The sequence below is a fragment of the Oncorhynchus kisutch genome, linkage group LG6 (genome assembly GCF_002021735.2).
Source record: "Oncorhynchus kisutch isolate 150728-3 linkage group LG6, Okis_V2, whole genome shotgun sequence".
NCBI classification, from domain to species: Eukaryota; Metazoa; Chordata; class Actinopteri; order Salmoniformes; family Salmonidae; genus Oncorhynchus; species Oncorhynchus kisutch.
In genome coordinates this window covers 58911519-58935784 of record NC_034179.2, presented here as the reverse complement: position 1 = coordinate 58935784, position 24266 = coordinate 58911519, and the positions used below count along the sequence as shown (strand labels likewise).

At 41.1% G+C, this 24266-nt stretch overlaps 1 protein-coding gene across 1 annotated transcript in view; it reads right to left on the bottom strand.

Annotated features, from left to right (window-relative positions):
• Positions 1–24266, bottom strand: part of LOC109891860 (probable phospholipid-transporting ATPase IA) — a 112800-nt gene that overhangs the window by 54217 nt on the left and 34317 nt on the right. Inside the window, exons 8-10 of the mRNA XM_031825954.1 lie at positions 21893–22065; positions 20401–20584; positions 3482–3592 (exon numbers count right to left, since the gene is read on the bottom strand). Coding sequence (XP_031681814.1) covers positions 3482–3592; positions 20401–20584; positions 21893–22065 — 468 coding nt within the window. The remainder of the gene's footprint in view (positions 1–3481; positions 3593–20400; positions 20585–21892; positions 22066–24266) is intronic.

Genomic DNA, 24266 nt, shown 5'->3' with positions numbered 1-24266 from the left:
TCGCCTTGCGGACAGAACTGTAGACTGTACATGCTGAGAGAGACAACGTCCTTTCAAAAGGGAATTGACATGTTTGAAAGGGGGCTTGTGGCTGGACTCAAAGAGAGGCAAAATAAGGTGGGAGAAGAATTCAGAAAGGAAAACTTTGTAATGAGCTTGCTTTGCTCAGAGTATCCCACCACCACCAGACAAATCTATTCTTAATTATATGAAGGAAAGAGAGAGGGTGATATGGCCTGGTGTGTGATGAGAACCTCTGGTCTTTTGCCATCATGTAAAAAGTGTTTCCCAGTGGGTGCAACCAGATTACCCCAAGGGTGAAAGCTAAGACAACTACATGAAAGGGATCAGCGTTTACATTAAAAGGTATCATTTCTAGTGTTTGCCTTCGGCACCGTTGGCCCTTGATCGCAATTTGAATTACATTTTTATTTTCTCATTGACATTTGGTACACTATCTTACACCTAAATGGTTTGTTGGAAATCCAAGCTGGACTTTTGCGTGTACACTGAGTCAAAGAGAAATGATGAACGAGACACCAAAATCACAATGATCTATGTGTCTATGGTGCCCTATGAAAATGAAAGGATTGCCTGTTGCCGTGTCAACAAAGGCAGTTTATTACCTTTAAAAGGGTTAAAAGGCCAGCATCCCAGAGTCGCCTCTTCACTGTTGAAGTTGAGACTGGTGTTTTGCGGGTACTGTTTAATGAAGCTGCCAGTTGAGGACTTGTGTGGAGTCTGTTTCTCAAACTAGACACTAATGTACTTGTCCTCTTGCTCAGTTGTGCACCGGGGCCTCCCACTCCTCTTTCTATTCTAGTTGGAGCCAGTTTGCGCTGTTCTGTGAAGGGAGTAGTACACAGTGTTGTACGAGATCTTCAGTTTCTTGCCAATTTCTCACATGGAATAGCCTTCATTTCTCAAAACAACAATAGACTGACGCGTTTCAGAAGAAAGGTCTTTGTTTCTGGCCATTTTGAGCCTGTAATCGAACCCACAAATGCTGATGCTCCAGATACTTGACTAGTCTAAAGAAGGCAAGTTGTATTGCTTCTTTAATCAGAACAACAGTTGTCAGCTGTGCTAACATAATTGCAAAAGGGTTTGCTAATGATCAATTAGCCTTTTAAAATGGTAAACTTGGATTAGCTAACACAACGTGCCATTGGAACACAGGAGTGATGGTTGCTGATAATGGGCTTCTGAACGCCTATGTAGATATTCCATTCAAAATCTGCCGTTTCCAGTTACAATAGTCATTTACAACATTAACAATGTCTGCACTGTATTTCTGATGATGTTGATGTTATTTTAATGGACATAAAATGTGCTTTTCTTTCAAAAACAAGGACATTTCTAATTGACCTCAAACTTTTTAACGGTAGTGTATGTATGTATGTATGTTACTGCTCTAGGGAAGTATGCATGTATGTATGTATGTATGTATATTTACTGCTCTAGGGAAGTAATTATTGTTTGGGATAACCTATTATTATGTATTGATTTTTTAGATTTGTATAGATTTGAATAGATTTTTTTTCACTCTTTATGCGATGCTCAATGCAAAGAACATCAGAAGAAGAACGATCATTTAATTACCATAGTGAATCACTAATATTTGTTACCATAAGGGATGGGTTGCCAATTGGAGATTTGACACAAAAATAAAATTTCATTTATTCATTAATTTATTGATGCAACAATTTCAAAGGTTTTACTGAGTTACAGTTCATAGAAGGAAATCAGTCAATTGAAATAAATAAATTGGGCCTTACTCTAGGAAATTTTAGACCCTAATCTATAGATTTTTCCTGCAGGTGAAGAAGCCGGATGTGGAGGTCCTGGGCTGGCGTGGTTACACGTGGTCTGCGATTGTGAGGCCGTTAGGATGTACAGCCAAATTCTCTAAAATGACGTTGGAGGCGGTTTATGGTGGAGAAATTAAGATTAAATTATCTGGCAACAGCTCAGGTGGACATTCCTGCAATCAGCATCAGCTAATTGCACATTCCCTCAAATCTTGAGACATCTGTGGCATTGTGTCAGTGATATAAAACTGCACATTTTAGAGTGGCCTTTTATTGTCCCCAGCACAATGTGCACCTGTGTAATGATCATGCGGTTTAATCAGCTTCTTGATATGTCACACCTGTCAGGTGAAAGGATTATTTTGGCAAAGGATAATGCACAAAATTTGAGAGAAATATGTTTTCTGTGCATATGGAACATTTCTCTGATCTTTTAATTCAGCTCATGAAAAATGGGACCTACACTTTACATGTTGTGTTTATATTTTTGTTCAGTATAGATAGCACTTTTTCCCCCTAAGAGTTTAGATAGACACAGACATACATAGAGGCCTTGAGGTTACGCCAAGATTTCCCACAGCACATTTACCAAAACGAGGATGAAAAGGGAGTTCACAGGTGAAGTGTCTCAGAAAAAGAGCGGGGGGAAAAAATTTAATCTTTAAGGGCTCAGATTTCCTGTACGGGTAATGTCGCTTACAGCGTGCAACCCTTCGGTCTCTGTAATGCGCCAGGAACATTTAGTCAGTGGTGGTGGTGACATTCTCATGACATCAGGATGATCTTCACTGATCTTGAATAGTTGGGCCCAGAAGCTCTTTGTCCAATCCTCCAGTGTGCCTGAGAGCACACAGTGATGACTCACTGAGGGGGGAAGAGGGGAGCATCTAATTCACTGTGTCTGCAATACTGGCCCCTGAGGGCAGACGTTTACAGCCAAAGGAATGCCAGTCAGAAGAGAGGGGGGTAACTGTTGTTGAAAAACTGTTGTTGAAAAGAGTATTGGATGATGAAATTTGGGATGATCCAAGAGGCCTTAAAGGAAAATTCCACACAAAAACGATCTTTTGGTATTTGTTTCATTCATCCATTGTTGTCCCAAAATGTTTTGCATGTCAGCAATCAAGTTACGATATATTACTTTCAAAATACAGAAATATAGATGGTATGATGCATTTTGCAAACTGGCTGTACCTGTATTTTTAAAGTTATATATCTTGAAAACTTGTCAGGTCACGCTTGGTCTTAGCTCTGAAGCTGCTATTAGCACAAGACCTGGCTTCTGTTAAATGCCACCACTGGCCACGGAGGCCAAGAAGCTACACACTGAGTGGAGCAGAATTCCTTCCATCTATACTACAGTTTTCTAAAAAACTGGTGTTGGATTCTTGACGACTGGCTTCCAGTAAAGCTGAATATACATGGATTCTGTTTTATATCATATCATGTTTTATATATCTGTATATAGACTTGGACAAATTGGCAAACTAGCGTATAGGGCATATGCCTTAGTCATAAAAACATTTTTTTAAATTCCCTTCACTTCAACTTGGTAATGTCATGTGGAAAATCTAAGTTTTTTATGCCAATCGAGTTTACTGCCTTCCACTGCCATGGGAACCCTAAGGGAGACATTGAAGGTTGTTGGTGTTGAGGGCTGCATGACTTACCTCGATGATGTACAGGACAATGTTCTTGTAGAAGCAGTACAGGATACACTTGGCGACGCGGTTGTAATTCCAGGCACCGTGAACCAGCAATAGATTCTTCAAGTATTTGAACTACGTGGGAGGGAAGGGAGGAGAAAGGCCACGATAAATGAATAACCCAAAAGTTATAACACAGGCATTATAAAGTTTGTACACAGAGTGTTCCTGGACAACCCAGGACCGGGGCAATCCCTTAAGGAAAAAATGCTTTTGAGAGAAACTCTTTAAATAAAATAAAGAAACATTAAATAATTAAATAATTAAATAACATTAAATATTTAAATAAAGAAACAATCTTATCATCATTTGACAGCAGGAAACTGAAGGGCCAGAGGGCAGTCGAGAACAAGGTCTTCACGGACAAATTGAAGGCATTTTTTTGTCATAGTTTGATTAGGGGTTAGTTTTGCCTTAAGTAGTTGAAAGGGGGAGAGCCAGAGAGGGGGTATGCTCTCCCAGGGCTCGACATAATACTTCAATGGGTTTCCTCTGTGTACACATCACTGACAAACTGAAATGGTCCACTCACACAGACATTTTTGTGAAGAAGGCGCAACAGCGTCTATTCAACCTCAGGAGGCTGAAGAAATTTTGCTTGGCCCCTAAAACCCTCACAAACCTTTACAGATGCATAATTGAGAGCATCCTGTCAGACTGTACCACCGCCTGGTACGGCAACTGCACCTCCCGCAACCGCAGGGCTCTCAAGAGGGTGGTGCGGCCTGCCTAATGTATCACCAGGGGCAAACTACCTGCCCTCCAGGACACCTACACCACCCGATGTCACAGGAAGGCCAAAAATATAATCAAGGATAACAACCACCCGAGCCACTGCCTATTCACACCGCTACCATCCAGAAGGCGAGGTCAGTACAGGTGCATCAAAGCTAGGACCGAGAGATTGAAAAACAGCTTCTATCTCAAGTCCATCAGACTGTTAAATAGCCATCACTAGCACGTTCGAGGCTGCTGCCTACATACATAGACTTGAAATCACTGGCCGCTTTAATAATGTTTACATATCTTGCATTATTCATCTCATATGCATATACTGTATTCTATACTATTCTAATGTAACTTAGTCTATGCCACTCTGACATTGCTCGCCCATATATTTATATATTCTTAATTGTTAGATATTACTTGTTAGATATTACTGCACTGTCAGAGCTAGAAACACAAGCATTTCGCTACACCCGCAATAACATCTGCTAAACACGTGTATGTGACCAATAACATTTGATTATTTGATAATCCTACTATTTGGGGCATGTCGTGGACGTCATAATCATGTAATCGCTTGCTGATAACATTGATTAGATTGAGCAGGTTGCTCTTGGGCAACTGTTTAGTCTTGATTACTAAAAAGCTTAGTTTTTACAAACAATGAAATCTCATCCCATTTTCCAGTACAGCGACAAAAGAACCTCTATTGAGTTCTATGTAACTTCTACGTAATTTACTTCTATGTAATGTACATGCCTTTATGAAGTCAAACGCCAATGTAGAATTGTGATTATTTGAAGGGCCAAGTCATATTTCAGAGAAACAGCAGGGAGGAGACGGTATAACTTGTAAATAAAAATGTTTGAGGGAATTCTGGGATAAAACTGGGTATTCCCACAGCAGTGAGCTGATGACGGATGGACAGCAGAGGCTCCTGGGCCCTGAACTTTTCCTCAGACTTCATTCAACTGATCTCAAAACAGTTCCACTGTGCTGTATGTAGAGCTCATTCACACAGTATTATCATTTATTGCTGACCTGACAAAATTGATTTCCAAGGAAATGGACAATAATATTGTATATCGTTTCCAGGTAGTGTAATGCTGAATTGTCTTGCAATCCAGCTGTAAGAATACTTTTAAGATAAATACACAATGCAAAGTTTGAGAGGACGAGAAGACGAGAGTACTACACTAAATATAGTACTAATGGTCAATAGTGAATTGTAAATAGGAGTTGGGTTTCAGTTCAGTATCTGTTAGGATCTGTGGAATGTCACTCCTGAACTCAGAGCTACGTGGGCCACATTTCCATTGGTCTGTACAATGAGTCTGGAGTGGGATACTTGTTATTTGGCCATTGGCCAAGTTGTACTGCAAAGACTTCTAATTGGTCAACCCCAGGCTAGAGCAGAGGGGTTATAAGTGGCATCCTGTCCTTTGTTCTGGGGGAAAGCTGAGGACAGGGGGAGACTGAACATCTGACTCCCAGCACAACATCTTGATTTGTCCTCTCTGAATAAACATTTTCTCCCCCCTGATTTGCTTTGGAGTTTGTGTTATTGAAGAATAACAAAATGCTAACACTTGGTGCTGTGTTCCGGATGAATTGGTCTGAACAACAACAACAACAAGAACTTATCACAACTGTGTGTTTATCCAAAGAGAGAAGGCTGTGCGCAACCCACTTTGGGGAGTCAACTCTTAAATCTCCTGATTGATGGCAGAAATGCTGGGTGAGTCTAGACCAATATAATTTTAAAAGAACCACTTCAAGTTAAAATAGTGTATGCAATGAGTGATATGTATCTGTGATTTATAAGTGTTCAAATCCTAATCCTTACTCTATGGAAAGGTTGGAGTCCTTACTCTATGGAAAGGTTGGAGTCCTTAGAGTAAGGGAATACCCCCCTGAAATGGACAAAAATGAATGGCATTTTGAATGGCAGTCAAAAGTCAAAAGTCAAAAATGTCAAAATTTTGTACAAAACTTCACACACCCTTAAAAAAGTGCTTTCTGGACCGTTTTTCGAAATTCTTTCGAATTTTATGTCAATTACACACGTATAAGAACTGTATCAACATACTTTAGTCATATTTTATTATCATTATTATTATTTATTTATTTTACTTGTGCATAAGGCATATGTTTTGTCCATTTGCAATATGATTTCATAGGAAGTCAAAAGTCTAAAATGTGAAAAAAAATAAAAAATTAATGGCAGTCAAAAGTCAAAAGTCAAAAATGTCAATTTTTTTTTTAAAACTTCACACACCCTTAAAAAAGTGCTTTCTGGACCGTTTTTCGAAATTGTTTCGATTTTATGTCAATTCATCATGTGTAAGAACTGTATGAATATACTTTTGTAAAATGTTATTATCATAATTCTTTTTTTTTTTACTTGTGCATAAGGAATATGATTTGTCCATTTGCAATATGATTTCATAGGAAGTCAAAAGTCACTTTTTTGGGGGCCAAATGCCAAAATTGACTGGCCTGATGAACTCGGGATGGCCGGGCAGTGATAGTTGTTCCTTTCCATCACTCGTTGTGTGGATTTCATCATGTCCATTTGGCGAATTTTTTTCCCACTATTGAATCATATTGCAAATGCACGTGCATTTGCAATATGTTTCAATGGGCATTTACCATCACGAATTTGGCATGCTCAAAAATCATGCAGAATTGCAAAATTGACTGACCTGATGAACACAGGATGGCCGGGCAGTGATAGTTGTTCCTTTCCATCACTCGTTGTGTTGAATCATATTGCAAATGCACGTGCATTGTTGTGCAACTGGTAACCCCCCAAAAATATATGGTGATTTCATTATGTCCATTTGTTTATGTTTTCTTACTTTTGCAAAGTCACTGTGCATTTGCAATATGGTTCAATGGGCAGGTACCATCACGAATTTGTCATGCTATAAAAATCCTGCAGGAATGTGAAATTGACTGGCCCGATGAACTCGGGATGGCTGGGCAGTGATTCTGGTTCATCTCAATCGCTCGTTAGGGTTGATTTCAGAATGTCCATTTGGTGATGTTTTTTCACTATAGAATCATATTGCAAATGCACGTGCATTGTTGTGCAACTGGTAACCCAAAAATAAAAATATGGTTGTAAATGCATTTACCGGGACTCCTATTGTCCATGCTCGCTATGGGAGTACCCTACTACGGCCCTCTATCCATGGGGGCCATCCTGAGTGCTTTATGGACTGTTTAAAATAGGCACCTGGTAACCCAAAAATTAAAATATGGTTGTAAAATGCATTTACCGGTCATTCTGATATTAATGCCCGCTATGGGAACACAGGATGGCCGGGCAGTGATAGTTGTTCCTTTCCATCACTCGTTGTGTTGATTTCATCATGTCCATTTGGTGATGTTTTTTCACTATAGAATCATATTGCAAATGCACGTGCATTGTTGTGCAACTGGTAACCCAAAAATAAAAATATGGTTGTAAATGCATTTACCGGGACTCCTATTTTCCATGCCCGCTATGGGAGTACCCTACTACGGCCCTCTATCCATGGGGGCCATCCTGAGTGCTTTATGGACTGTTTAAAATAGGCACCTGGTAACCCAAAAATTAAAATATGGTTGTAAAATGCATTTACCGGTCATTCTGATATTAATGCCCGCTATGGGAACACAGGATGGCCGGGCAGTGATAGTTGTTCCTTTCCATCACTCGTTGTGTTGATTTCATCATGTCCATTTGGTGATGTTTTTTCACTATAGAATCATATTGCAAATGCACGTGCATTGTTGTGCAACTGGTAACCCAGAAATAAAAATATGGTTGTAAATGCATTTACCGGGACTCCTATTGTCCATGCTCGCTATGGGAGTACCCTACTACGGCCCTCTATCCATGGGGGCTGTCCTGAGTGCTTTATGGACTGTTTAAAATAGGCACCTGGTAACCCAAAAATAAAAATATGGTGATTTCATTATGTCCATTTGTTTATGTTTTCTTACTTTTGCAAAGTCACTGTGCATTTGCAATATGGTTCAATGTACAGGTACCATCACGAATTTGTCATGCTATAAAAATCCTGCATGAATGTGAAATTGACTGGCCCGATGAACTCGGGATGGCTGGGCAGTGATTCTGGTTCATCTCAATCGCTCGTTAGGGTTGATTTCAGAATGTCCATTTGGTGATGTTTTTTCACTATAGAATCATATTGCAAATGCACGTGCATTGTTGTGCAACTGGTAACCCAAAAATAAAAATATGGTTGTAAATGCATTTACCGGGACTCCTATTTTCCATGCCCGCTATGGGAGTACCCTACTACGGCTCTCTATCCATGGGGGCCATCCTGAGTGCTTTATGGACTGTTTAAAATAGGCACCTGGTAACCCAAAAATTAAAATATGGTTGTAAAATGCATTTACCGGTCATTCTGATATTAATGCCCGCTATGGGAACACAGGATGGCCGGGCAGTGATAGTTGTTCCTTTCCATCACTCGTTGTGTTGATTTCATCATGTCCATTTGGTGATGTTTTTTCACTATAGAATCATATTGCAAATGCACGTGCATTGTTGTGCAACTGGTAACCCAAAAATAAAAATATGGTTGTAAATGCATTTACCGGGACTCCTATTGTCCATGCTCGCTATGGGAGTACCCTACTACGGCCCTCTATCCATGGGGGCTGTCCTGAGTGCTTTATGGACTGTTTAAAATAGGCACCTGGTAACCCAAAAATAAAAATATGGTGATTTCATTATGTCCATTTGTTTATGTTTTCTTACTTTTGCAAAGTCACTGTGCATTTGCAATATGGTTCAATGTACAGGTACCATCACGAATTTGTCATGCTATAAAAATCCTGCAGGAATGTGAAATTGACTGGCCCGATGAACTCGGGATGGCTGGGCAGTGATTCTGGTTCATCTCAATCGCTCGTTAGGGTTGATTTCAGAATGTCCATTTGGTGATGTTTTTTCACTATAGAATCATATTGCAAATGCACGTGCATTGTTGTGCAACTGGTAACCCCCCCAAAAAGATTATGGTGATTTCATTATGTCCATTTGTTTATGTTTTCTTACTTTTGCAAAGTCACTGTGCATTTGCAATATGGTTCAATGGGCAGGTACCATCACGAATTTGTCATGCTATACAAATCCTGCAGGAATGTGAAATTGACTGGCCCGATGAACTAGGGATGGCTGGGCAGTGATTCTTGTTCATCTCAATGGCTCGTTAGGGTTGATTTCAGAATGTCACTTTGGTGATGGTACCTCACTGTTTAAACATATTGCAAATGGACAAGAGTCCATCAGTCAATTAGATATCATTCTGACACCAAACTGATACAAACTGACACCAAACCCACTTTTTACAACTCGTTTAGTAGCCAACTATTACATACTTCAGAGCTGGCCCAAAATTCACAACGCCTTCGGTTCAAACCATACAAAAACCATAAAAAACGTAGTTACGTTCTAGCTGCGGGTCCATTTCTTATGTTATGTGTTGGCCTAGCTGAGGCGACCCCGAATCCCAAGTTTCGGCTCGATAGGAAAACCCTAATTGGTGCTGAAAATCCACTTTTTTCCATGACTTGGTACGGGGTCCTTTAATGAGCTATCGGACAGAAACATTGGGGTCCGTCTCTATGGGCCGAGCCGGTTTCAATGCACCTAGTCTTGCGTCTCTGAGAATTTTCTAAATGTCATCATTTTTGTAATGGTCAAAATGAATTGAAGTCGTTGCAAATGTACGAGGCTGTTTCTCAGTCCGAGAACCTTCTAGAGCCACCTAACTCACCACGCACTATCGACCGGAGGTCTAGAACAGGTTTCTAAAGTTTCGGAACTCTAGGTCTGACGGTTCTTTTTTAGCTCGAACAAAGCTAACTATTGCAGCCACTGTCTGTCTTTACGCACCCCAATACATCCCTCCTTCCAAGTTGTGTGTATTAGTGTGATTTAGTTTTACTTTGAAATTTTATGGGAAAAATGACTGATTTACAGTTCATGGGGGTTGCCTAATCACATATATGAAGTTTTGGAAAGATCTGACTTTTTTAACCCCTCGAAACAGCCCCTGAGACACCAATTATGGCACTTCCGGTTGGCACAGGAAGCTATAAGTCAATACATATCCTCATTGGGGTATGCTTTCACAGAATCCTGAGTTTTAAGTCCTTACGTTAAGAACTGACTTATTTACACAGGGTTGAATGCACTATGTCTATCAAACTGCAGGCAGGGTATGGGTATACACTTTTAGGGTGATTTTAACCACTTCCGGTTGGTCCAGGAAGCTTAGAATCGACACAGGTAGACCTCATAGTGACCTGATGGACTGTTATCGAAGACAGGTTCATAAGGCATTCATAACCCACATAGGCCTGAGGTTGAAATTAGGGGTGCAGGCAATGTATTCCTATGGGGAGAGAAGTCATTGTAGTGATTTTAACCACTTCCGGTTGCTTCAGGAAGCTTAGAATTAACACAGGTAGACCTCATAGTGGTCTGATTGACTGTCATAGAAGACAGGTTCATAAGGCATTCATAACCCACATAGGCTTCAGGTTGAATTTAGAGGTGCAGGCAATGTATTCCTATGGGGAGAGAAGTAAATGCAAACTGTTTGAAGTAAACACCTTCTTTTAACTGTTAAGGGTTAATGCCACACGGTCAAGGTTAGGCTTGCACGGATCGGGAGGACCTTAGGAACGTACCTGAGGTCAAATTGTGCTTCTCACCCTAACGGTTCTCTCACTGTCAACCAAAAGCAAATGACATTGAGGGCCAGGCTACATTTTGGGCCTTCTTTTTTTCAAGGTCGCTGCACTCAGAGCGAGCTATGGTCAAGCGGGGCGTCTCATTGAACTCGGCACAGTCTGGAGACTATGGTGATGCCATTTTTTGTGTTGATTTCAGAATGCCATTTTGGTGATGGTCCCTCTCCGTTTAAACATATTGCAAATGTACAAAAGTCAACTAGCAAGTCAATGTCCATCAGTCAATTAGATGTCATTCTGACACCAAACTGATACCAATTGACACCAAACCCACTTTTTCCAACTCATTTAGAAGCCAACTATCACATATGTCAGAGCAGGCCCATAATTCACAGTGCCTTTGGTTTAAAACATAATAAAAACGTAAAACACATAGTTACGTTCTAGCTGCGGGTCCAGGTCGGACATTATGTGTAGGCCTATGTGAGGCGACCCCGAATCCCGAGTTTCGGCTCGATAGGTCCTTCAGTGCCCGAGTAAAACCCTAATTGGTTCTGACGGTTCCTTTTTAGCTCGAACAAAGCTAACTATTGCAGGCACTGTCTGTCTCTACGCACCCCAATACGTCCCTCCTTCCAAGTTGTGTGTCTGTGTGATTTAGTTTTCCTTTGAAATTTTATGGGAAAAATGACTGATTTACAGTTCATGGGGGTTGCCTAATCACACATATGAAGTGACTAATCACACATCTGACTTTTTTAACCCTTCGAAACAGCCCCTGAGACACCAATTATGGCACTTCTGGTTGGCACAGGAAGCTATAAGTCAACACATATCCTCATTGGGGTATGCTTCTACAGAATCCTGAGTTTTAAGTCTTTACGTTAAGAATTGACTGATTTACACAGGGTTGAATGCACTATGTCTATCAAACTGCAGGCAGGGTATGGGTATACACTTTTAGGGTGATTTTAACCACTTCCGGTTGGTCCAGGAAGCTTAGAATCAACACAGGTAGACCTCATAGTAGCCTGATGGACTGTTACCGAAGACAGGTTCATACGGCATTCATAAGGCTTCAGGTTGAATTTAGGGGTGCAGGCAATGTATTCCTATGGGGAGAGAAGTCAATGCAAACTGTTTGATGTACACACCTTCTTTTAACTTTATCTGTGGATCCTATGCCTATTCCTGGTTACCAAAGTTGTGGCATGGGTTGTGTTATTTGGGATACGTCGTATCCTTTTTCACAGCGTCATAAACGTGGGATTTAAAGAAATGGAGAGATTCTTTGCGATTGTGTTTTCCTCTTACGGTATTTCTAAAATAGCACGGGAAGTTATTAATATGGCTAACTCTTTGGAAGTCGCAGTTAATAGTCCAGTTGAGAGTCTTGAGTTAATTACAGCGGAGATAGTTACCATTTGAACTGTGGTGACGCAAAATCGTTTGGCCCTTGATTAGGTTCCTACAGGTTGGCGTCCCCCCTTGGGTTGTGCCGTGGCGGAGATCTTTGTGGGCTATACTCGGCCTTGTCTCAGGATGGTAAGTTGGTGGTTGAAGATATCCCTCTAGTGGTGTGGGGGCTGTACTTTGGCAAAGTGGGTGGGGTTATATCCTTCCTGTTTGGCCCTGTCCGGGGGTGTCCTCGGATGGGGCCACAGTGTCTCCTGACCCCTCCTGTCTCAGCCTCCAGTATCTATGCTGCAGTAGTTTATGTGTCGGGGGGCTAGTGTCAGTTTGTTATATCTGGAGTACTTCTCCTGTCCTATCCGGTGTCCTTTAATTCTCTCTTTCTCTCTTTCTTTCTCTCGCTCGGAGGACCTGAGCCCTAGGACCATGCCTCAGGACTACCTGAAATGATGACTCCTTGCTGTCCCAAATCCACCTGGCCGTGCTGCTGCTCCAGTTTCAACTGTTCTGCCTGTGATTATTATTATTTGACCATGTTGGTCATTTATGAACATTTGAACATCTTGGCCATGTTCTGTTATAATCTCCACCCGGCACAGCCAGAAGAGGACTGGCCACCCCACATAGCCTGGTTCCTCTCTAGGTTTCTTCCTAGGTTTTGGCCTTTCTAGGGAGTTTTTCCTAGCCACTGTGATTCTACACCTGCATTGCTTGCTGTTTGGGGTTTTAGGCTGGGTTTCTGTACAGCACTTTGAGATATCAGCTGATGTACGAAGGGCTATATAAATACATTTGATTTGATTATCTTCTGTCCGCACAAGGGTTACATGTCCTGTTATTGGTGCTGAACGCTGTACTTATATTCCTGATCATTCTGAGGAAATAACTGACCTAATCTAAAAGATCAGGACTGAGGGCACTAAATATCATGATTTTACAACCCAGACGATTTAGGCTTAGTCGTGTGGTTGTCTTCCACATTCGGTACATAGGGAAGCTTTTTGGTGGGCATGATACTTCCAATAGTGGGAGTTGTGGTTATTTTTCTTATTATCCTCATCCAGGTTATCAAGTGTGTTATTGCCCAGCGTTTGTGTGCTAAGAATCTGACGGTTACGTGATATCATAAGATTCATCAAGCGTGTCTTTGTGGAGATGGGTGTCAGTGGTGCCCCACCAGAACGTGGTGGGGGTCATAAAGGTCTTCATCATCACACCAAGCCTCATGACTGTGGTCAATGTGTCCGTGGTAACGGTCCTCGGTGCTGTAATGAACCGTGCTCTCTCAGATGTGCTATCACACCTGTTAATAATACCCCTTTTCTATAACTTTGTGGGAAATCTATTTCGTATTGCAACGGCAAGTAGAATATGCCCTTTGTGTTTTATAGAAATGCAAGGCGTTTAATGTTTATTATTCTGTCCATTTTTTTCATGTTTTCCAAAAATACATTTGAACTATATTATTTTTTAAATGGTCTAGGGGGGAATGTAAGAATACTTTTAAGATAAATACACAATGCAGAGATTGAGAGGATGAGAGTACTACACTAAATATAGTACTAATGGTCAATAGTGAATTGTAAATAGGAGTTGTGTTTCAGTTCAACATCTGGGGTTAAAAGTGGCCTCCTGTCCCTTGTTCTGAGGACGGGGAGACTGAACATCTGACTCCCAACATCTTGATTGGGGGCCACTTTCTGTTTTTGCCCTCTCTGAATAAACCAATTTTTCTCCCCTATTTGCTTTGAAGTTTGCGTTACTGAAGAATAACATAAATTGCTAACACAGCTATGATGCTACAGTCTATAAAAGACATTGTCTGGAGTGAGTCTGTACAGGGATGTAGCCTATACAGTACAATTAAAGGAATAAAAACATCTTATGCAATTGTGAAGATTGACTTTGTCGCGCAAATTGTTACACACCAATGAGACCTGGAAGGTAATTCAATACATTGCTGGGATGCAACCTAAACTGATTCTATGAAGCCGTCTGCTTTCGTCAATCTGAATGTCATGTAGATAGTGGGGGCACTTCAGGGAAGACAGAGTCGCTCTCAGAGTAATCCAATGCTACGGCTTAGAGACTGTACTGTGCTTTAATTAACTATTGGCTTGCCTTGCTCACAGAGCCCTTGGCTATATGAACAAAGTACAGTGAGGCATTGACAGTATATACCATGAAATAATGGAGAGAGAGAAGAAAAACCAAATGTATCCATGATATAGAAGCCTTGTCGTTTTTGTTATCTCTGAATTTCAGAGATACTGGTTACTGAGATAGTGATACTGAGTTTACTGAGTTTACATTTTCAAAATTGGTTTCTTTCTAAATACCTAACTGTGGCTATAGAATACGGTGTCGACAGATGCCTGTCCTGCTGCTGCTCACTTGTGTAAGCAAAGATGACCTGTCTAATCTACTGGCCCTAACCCTAACACTCCTTCCAAATTATTCACCTACATTACAGGTGAAAAGGTTAAAAACACCTGCTCATTAGTTTACGCCAAGGTTTAGCTAGTAAGAGCAAGATGGAAGGCGAGCAACAATGTATCTCTACAAGTGTTTTCATGTTTGATTGTTGGGATTGTGGTTTTAGTCCAACGATCCGTGTGGGTGGGGTTTCTGTTTTTTTTCTATGATTATTGTTGTTTCCTTCCTAAAGTGACACATAGGTCACTTCAGTGTTAAACTAAAGTTGAAATATTACCTGACTATTTACATATGAGGAAGTACCATTCATTATATATTTGAAACCCAACCTATGCTTAATCCACTACGGGTCTTAACAGGCCAATTAAGAGGAAAATAGTCTATACATACCTTAAGAAATTAAAGGCTGACATTGTGTTTTTACAAGAAACACATCTTACAGCCAGTGAACACCAGAAACTAAAGAGGGAATGGGTAGGACAAGTTCTTGCATCCTCTTTTAACTCCAAAGCAAGAGGAACTGCAATTTTAATCAGTAGACACTTCCCATTCTGTGTCAACAATCATCTCTGATCGTCAAGGCAAGCTTGTTTTGGTGCAGGTGCATATGTTTTCGGAGTATTGGACCGTGTTGAATATTTATGCTCCTAACTTCGATGACCATATTTTTATTCAGAATGTCTTCCTTCAGGTTGCTCAAGCACCACCAGGATGGCTACTGGTTGGAGGAGATTTACATTTTTGTTTAGATACAGTTCTTGATAGGTCCTCTGATAAACTCTCTCTTCTAACCAAAGCCGGCAAGCTCACCATGTCATTCATGAAAGATCTCAATTTACTACACATCTGGAGAGATGCACCCACAGGATAGGAACTACTCTTTTTATTCACACCCACACAACACACACACGCATAGATAACTTTTTACTATCGACCCAACTGTTTCAGAGTGTTAGATACCGATTATCTCCCCAGATTACTGATGTGACCATTCCCCTCTGATATTATCAATCTCCATTCCTACCAAGGTAAATGGAGCATATAGACGGAGACTAAATTCTACACTCCTGAAGCAACCTGAATTTTGCGCATTCATCAATGAGAGGATCAATATTTTTACTTTGACAAACAAACCCTCTGCTCCTGACAGTTTCATTCTTTGGGATGCATTGAAAGCCTATCTGAGGGGACAGATAATTTCCTATACTAAAGAGAAAACACAGTGCTGAACTGAATGTCCTTGAATCTGAAATCTCTTAGCTAGAGAAAACCTACCAAAGAGGCCTGACTAAAGACCTATACATGCTTTTAGTAAATAAAAAACTGAAATATAATACTCTGAACACATACCAAGCTGAGAGGGCCATCACTAAATCAAAAGAGCATTACTACGAGCTTGGAGAGAAAGCACATAGAAAGCAAGTGGCAACTGAAAGCAAAGGAAAGTAGTAAGAGGACAATTAATCCTATAGAAACTCTTACTAATGAGATATCTTTCAACTCCACTGAAATTAATGATACTTTTAAGAAATATTACAAAGACCTCTACACTTCCCAATCAAGCAATGATCTATTAGAGATCGACTCTTTTCTCTCCTCTCAACCTCCCATGCCTGTCAGAGGAAGACAGAGAGTGCCTGAGGGAACAGTTCTCAGTCCCTGAATTGTTGGAGGCCATTAAATCCTTACATTCTAATAAATCTCCTGGGAAGGATGGCTTCCCTCCAGAGTTCTATAAAGAATTTAAGGAGCTGTTGGTACCCTACCTTATGGAGGTACTTAAAAAAGCCAAGGGAGTACAACTGCTTTCCAGAGTCGCTTTCTCAAGCGGTGGTTACAGTAATTCACAAGAAAGGGAAAAACCCGCTAAAGTGCGCCTCCTATAGACCAATCTCTCTCCTTAACACAGATTGTAAACTGGTCACCAAGATGCTATCTAAGAGACTGGAGTCATGTCTTCCCCTGTTGGTCAACCCAGATCAGACTAGCATCATTAATTAATAGATTGTACACCAATAATCTCAGAAGGTTCTTTGATATAATTCACCTTGCTAACAAAAACAAATAAGCTAGTGTCTCCCTCGACGCCGAAAAGGCCTTTGATTCGGTTGAACGGCCATATCTCTTTCGCGTCTTGGAAAAGTTTGGTTTAGGCACTGTGTTTGTAAATTTGACAAAATCACTCTACAAATCTCCTAAAGCTAGGATTGCTACGAACGGGATTACGTCATCCTCTTTCTCTGTCTATATGGGGAACAGACAAGGTTGCCCAATTAGCCCCCACCTCTCCGCCTTCAACATCAAACCGTTGGCTGAGGCCAATTGAACGTGCCCTGACATACATGGCTTTGAGGTGGGCCCCCATACCCACAAGTTATTACTTTTTGCGGAAGACCTTATCTTATTTCTAAAGAACCCAGAACATTCCCTCTCTCACTTACAGAACCTATTACAGAATTATAGTTATTTCTCTGAATATAAGGTACATTTTGATAAAAGCACATTTGTGAAGTGGGATATACACTGAGTGTAGAAACCATTAGGAACACTTTACGCCAAAAAGAGAAGTCTGCTGCAAAGTTTCTTCGACTATTTTGCTATTACAGTTCAAGTAAGCGCTATGTCAACAACCCAGAATGTTCTATGATGCGGGACGAAGGCATCTGTCTTTGACTATCATATCATCAAGCATAGGTTTCCTTTTAGATGGTTGCCTATGAGCTTCACATATTTGGGCATAATGCTGGATGGTAACCTGAACAACCTCTATAAACTCAATCTGGCCAGCTTGTTGCAAAAAGTGGAGGGTGACCTGTGTAAATGGATGGACTTGACTCTTGATTACGGTCAAGGGGGCTTAAACCTCCACAATTTCAGAATGTACTACTGGGCTGCGCAGTCTAGATTTCTGGCTCTGAGGTTTGACAATGGCCCTTCTCCCTCATGGTTTGAAAAGTTTGAGGTAGATGAGGGTTAGGGGACGAATTGATTTAGAAATGGGACAGGAAATCTATAAAAACCATTACAGATATCCCTTAAATTATACATTCTGTCCTGGCATGGTGCAAACTGCATGAGCTGTTCAGACGAGAGGGATTTCTCCCCCCCCCCCCCCCCCCCCCCTCTGGAACAATAGATTGATTCCAGAAGTTTACATACACTAAGTTGACTGTGCCTTTAAACAGCTTAGAAAATTCCAGAAAATTAGGTCATGGCTTTAGAAGCTTCTGATAGGCTAATGGACATAATTTCAGTCAATTGGAGGTGTACCTGTGGATGTATTTCAAGGCCTACCTTCAAACTCAGTGCCTCTTTGCTTGTCATCATGGGAAAATACAAATAAATCAGCCAAGACCTCAGAAAAAAAATGTAGACCTCCACAAGTCAGAAGCTTACATACACCTTCGCGAAATACATTTAAACTCAGTTTAAACCATTTCTGACATTTCATCCTTGTAAAAAGACCCTGTCTTAGGTCAGTTAGGATCACCACTTTATTTTAAGAATGTGAAATGTCAGAATAATAGTAGAGAGAATGATTTATTTCAGTTTCATTTCTTTTATCACATTCCCAGCGGGCCAGAAGTTTACATATATTCAATTAGTATTTTGTAGCATTGCCTTTAAATTGTTTAACTTGGGTCAAACGTTTCGGGTAGCCGTCCACAAGCTTCCCACAGTAAGTTGTGTAACTGATGTAACCGAGTCAGGTTTGTAGGCCTTCTTGCTCGCACACGCTTTTTCAGTTTTACCCACAAATGTTCTATAGGATTAAGGTTAGGGCTTTGTGATGGCCACTCCAATACCTTGATTTTGTTGTCCTTAAGCCATTTTGCCACAACTTTGGAAGTAGGCTTGGGGTCATTGTCCATTTGGAAGACATATTTGCAACCAAGCTTTAAGAATATATCCACATAATGTTCAGTTCTCATGATGCCATCTATTTTATGAAGTGCACCAGTCCCTCCTGCAGCAAAGCACCCCCACAACATGATGCTGCCACCTCCGTGCTTCACGGTTGGGATGGTGTTCTTTGGCCTGCAAGCCTCCCACTTTTTCCTCCAAACATAACAATGTTTTTTCTTTCATCAGAACAGAGGACATTTCTCCAAAATGTACAATCTTTGTCCCCATGTGCAGTTGCAAACCGTAGACTGGCCTTTTATGGCGGTTTTGGAGCAGTAGCTTCTTCCTTGCTGAGCGGCCTTTCAGGTTATGTCGATATAGGACTCGTTTTACTGTGGATATAGATACTTTTGTACCTATATCCTCCAGCATCTCCACAAGGTCCTTTGCTTTTGTTCCGGGATTGATTTGCACTTTTCGCAGCAAAGTACTTTTAGCTCTAGGAGACAGAACGCGTCTCCTTCCTGAGTGGTATGATGGCTGCGTGGACAGGGCTAAGGTTAGCTGATGACCGCTAGCAGTGGCTAACTGACTACTAGCTAGCAGCTAGTTATCTGGCTAGCTTCTGTTGGGGGTTCGGGTCTAAAGTATAAAAAATAGCAGATCCATACCACTTTGGGTGAGGCAGGTTGCAGGAGAGTATGTTGAAATTGAGGTTAAAAATATACAAAATATATACAAAATATATACGAAGAAAAAAAAAGATATATACACTGGACACCACAAGACAAAGACAAAGAAGTCTGAACTGCTACGCCATCTTGGGTTTTTATAAGATAAAATAAGCAAAGAGAAACGACTGTCCATCAGGCCTTCATGGTCGAATTGCTGCAAAGAAACCACTACTAAAGGATAATAAACCAATAATAAGAAGAGACTTGCTTGTGCAAAGAAACACGAGCAATGGACATTTGACCGGTGGAAATCTTTCCTTTGGTCTGGAGTCCAAATTGGAGATTTGGAATGGGTAAACTGATGATCTCCGCATGTGTATTTCCCACTGTAAAGCATGGAGGAGGAGGTGTTATGGTGTGGGGGTGCTTTGCTGGTGACACTGTCTGTGATTTATTTAGAATTCAAGGCACACTTAACCAGCATTCTGCAGCGATACGCAATCCCATCTGGTTTGGGCTAGGTGGAACTATCATTTGTTTTTCAACAGGACAATGACTCAACACACCTCCATGCTGGAGTGCTGCATCAGATGACCTGACCTCAACTAAGTTAAGATGATTTGAGATGAATCGGACCGCAGAGTGAAGGAAAAGCAGCAAACAAGTGCTCAGCATATGTGGGATCTCCTTAAAGATGGTTGGAAAAGCATTCCAGGTGAAGCTGGTTGAGAGAATGCCAAGAGTTTGCAAAGCTGTCATCAAGGCAAAGGGTGGCTATTTGAATCTCAAAAGTAAAATATATTTGGATTTGTTTAACACTTTTTTGTTTACTACATGATTCCATATGTATTATTTCATAGTTATTCTACAATGTAGAAAATAGGAAAAATAAAGAAAAACCCTTCAATGAGTCGATTTTCTAAAACTTTTGACTGGTAGTGTATGGGAGTAAGGAGTTGCTCCTAGATGGGGTCAGTTTGACATTTTCCCCACTAATGGTTAAGGTAAGAGGGGAATCTGATCTTATATCTGTACCTAGGGGAAACTTCACTCCGGAACCCTCACCTGTGCGATGGAGTAGTCGGAGGAGTTGGCGGCCTGCAGGCCCTCGTTGCCCGAGATGCCCACGCCCACGTGAGCCGTCTGGATCATGCCCACGTCGTTGTTGCCGTCACCAATGGCCAGCGTGATCACCTTCACCTGCTTCTTTACCATCTCCACCACCTCCGATTTCTGCAGCGGGGACACCCTACAGGAGAGTAGAAAGTGATGCAGGACATTAGAATGAGCTACGTTAAGATATGCTTGATTTTTCATGGAAAGTCCACAATACACATTTCAAACTTCAGACTTTCAGCCATTTCTCAGAACACAACCAATCTAAGCTAGGTGCAGACATATAGACAATGCTGATTAATAAAAAAATGCATTCTGTAGAGTTCCAAGCACATGGTGAGGAAATCATTCTAAAAACAATTAAAAGGGAGTTGCAAGGTGGGTTGGTGCCAAGACAACTAACAACAAAACACGAGGCCAAGGTTGTACTTTGTGACGACCTCTTTTACAACAATATTGCTTTAGATATTAGACAAGCAATTTGTTATTTTATGGATGATAATTCTCAACGACAGATGTTTTCCTTCTCCCTGTCTACTGATCTCCCCAACCCTGACCTCTGACTGGCTGACCTCCCTGGCTGCCTGCACCTTAAAGCCACTCGTCATGTGATGGATCTGCCACTTCCTGTGGCCCCTCTTTTACGAGTTATCCAACGTTAACCCCTGAAATGACAGCCTGAGTCTTATAGGCTCCTGGCGCTCCAAGATTATTTCTGCGTCTGCCCGGGTCTAAGACATGGTATGCGTACAAAATGGCACCCTATTCCCTATATAGTACACTACATTTGACCTGGGCTCTATATAGGGAATAGGGTGCCACTTGTGATGCACCCCATGATCTACAGCTACAGAACAAAAACTTTCAAGAGAAGGTGTTGTAAACTGGATGTTGTGGTTAGGGTCTCCTGACCCCTTAAGTACTTCCTTTTATTTATGTGGCGAGTGCATCACACACACCGCACCTTCGTAATTATAGCGTTGCCATTTTTTATTTGACTATAGCGAACTACACACTAAATGATTACCTTTCAGGTCCAGTGCACAAGCCTTTGAATGCGCAGGTTTGTCCTGATTTGCTGTTATGGAACATTAGGCAAAAATTCTTGATACACATGGTAAACTTTTGAGCGTGAAAAACCCATTAGCTTTGCAGTTCTTGACACAAATTGGTGCGCCAGGCACCTACTACAAATACCCTGTTCAAAGGCACGTATACTTTGTTTTGCCCATTCACCCTCTGAATGGCATACATACACAATCCAAATCTCAATTGTCTAAAGCTTAAAAATCCTTCTTAACCTGTCTCCTCTTTATCTACACTGATTGAAGTGGATTTAGGGTTTCACCTGGATTCACTTGGTCAGTCTGTTATGGAAAGAGCAGGTGTTCTTAATATTTGTATACTCAGTGTAACACTGTTTTCGGTGAGTGGGCCTTACCTGCAGCATATCACTGCTTTACATGACAAGGCAAGGTCTAGGAAGTACTGCCGTGATCCAAACGTAAGGGCGTATTTGAGAGTCTTTCCGTCGATGATGAGGGCAAAATCGTTCTCCTTGTGAAGGGCGTCTCCCAGCATTCCACAGTGGTGGGTGAGGGTCTCCCTGGTTGCCTGTAAAAGACACACATTTTCTCATCATTAGGACTACCATATCTAAGCAGAACACATTCTACAAATGGCAGTGAAGTAAAGTAAATATAGTTGAGGTTTTCAATGCAATGTTTTTGAGACAACATGGCAACCTAATTCTCCAGTGAATACATTGACCTTATCAATACTTTTATTATTTTTACAGTGCAAAAAAATATGACAAGTATCATCTTTACATATGGTAAAGATTATTCAGGCTTGCCAAGACAATTTAGGTTTGTTACAGATGATAGAACATCATGCAATGGTAGAACATAAGAAAATAACACAAAAATACATAAGGCTCGGTCCATTAGAAACGGTTTGATGATTCATTTGGAAAAGCATACCTTCACATGGTATCGGCATTAATAACAAAGTGTTTCTATTCTCTCGTTGTGAAGTTCCATAATTTAGTTCTCAGCAACCAAGTACCCTACAGTTAGCTGTCTGGGTTTACGAGCCAATTTTCAGGAATGTCCCGAGCCATCTGAATTTGTTCAAACTGAAAGCCAGGAATATTTCCATATACTGACTAAACCTGGACTATTTTAAATCCCCGCTGACTTGAATACTATGGATACTTCACATGAACCCGCTGTTAGTTTAATGTTTCAAACTCTCAATTACTCTTCAAATGGCAGATAGGGCCTTAAAGAGGAGACTGTTATTCTAAGGGTTAGGGTGTACTGGCAGATGGGTCATGTTTGGCTTGGGAATGCACTGAACCTCAATATAATTTCCCCCATAAAAAGCCACGTGATTCCCCGGATCATCTGCTGGAGCGATAAGCGGGGCTAGTAAAAGTATCGGCTCCCGTGAGGACAGACACCCTAGACGTATCATTGGGATTCGTCATCCTTTGCGTTTCATGTTGAAAACCAAGAAGACGTACGGGTAACACAAAGCATCCCTGCTAGATACGATTTCCACAGATCTCAGTTCAGCGCTGTGCTGGAGAGCCCATTCGAAAGTCCATAGTCTTTCAAGCGTCCTCGGAGGCTCCATCTTCTATAAGTCCCTAAATCAATGAGGGTGGTTAAAAATATACGCCCTTGCTTTCTCCACTCTCCGTTCTCTTACTAAGCTGCCATATAGCAGCTGTCCTCCATGTTTTACATGCCTATTGGACAGAATATTCAGACGCCTGGCCAAGAGACGATTACTCAAATCACAAACCGAGCAAAACGTTTGGGACGTGAATGGATGTATTCTCGGGTTGTGTTTGTGATATAGTGATACGATGACAAGCGATGTGAAATGCCATAAATGGCCTGTAGGATTAAGTGCCATCTAATAGGAGCGGCTGCACTCAGGAAAGCCCAGGATGGAAATGGACATACTGTAGTCACGGTGACATCATCTGTGCATCTGGAGAGAAAACCAATCAAGGATCCATTTCCAAGAGAGACCGGAACAGCTATGGATGTGCTTATAAAAGAGGGTTGTGAGGGTTCTGAGGATTGCGAGCATATGGTCCTGGGGCCAAGGGCTTGGTTAATGGAAATAAGATATTAGACTACTTGAAACAACATGGATGAAATGTGATCGCAGCTCTGGTAATATATATTTGTGCAGTAGGATACATAACATCTTCTAGAGTATGTGGCTGTGCATACATTACTACAGGAGGAATTGGTGACTGAGATGTATCCTTGTGATGGTAGTTATTGAATTAAACAAAATAAATAACATAACAATATTTGTGAGCAGAGGTCATCAATATTTGGTCAAGTTGGATTACTACATAGATGCCTATAATAGAATTTTGAATGACAGACTTTACCACTCTCTGAAAAGGACCTTCTACATTTTTTAACCAAGCTAAGGAATTCAGCCATACAATGATTTGAACAACATGACGTGCAGCGATAACTCTGGTTCTTGCCAACATGTCATTTAAACTTTACACCAGCTGTGGTTTCTATGTAAAGACATCGAGAGTATTAAAAAGAGCGAGTATAGTGATATGAAGTTCAATAATTGTCCTGTATGACTAACAGCCCATAACTAAGAAGTGACTCAAACGATTGTAAAGGTAAACTCACACATAAAGAAGGGCGGAAAGTCACCCCGTTTGCCCATAGGAGTCGCAGACTCCGGCAGACTCAGGTGTGGTGTGAAGAGTGAGGTAAGGTAGAGACTCACAAGTATCTGCATCTGGGCTTGTGTGAGAGCGAGCG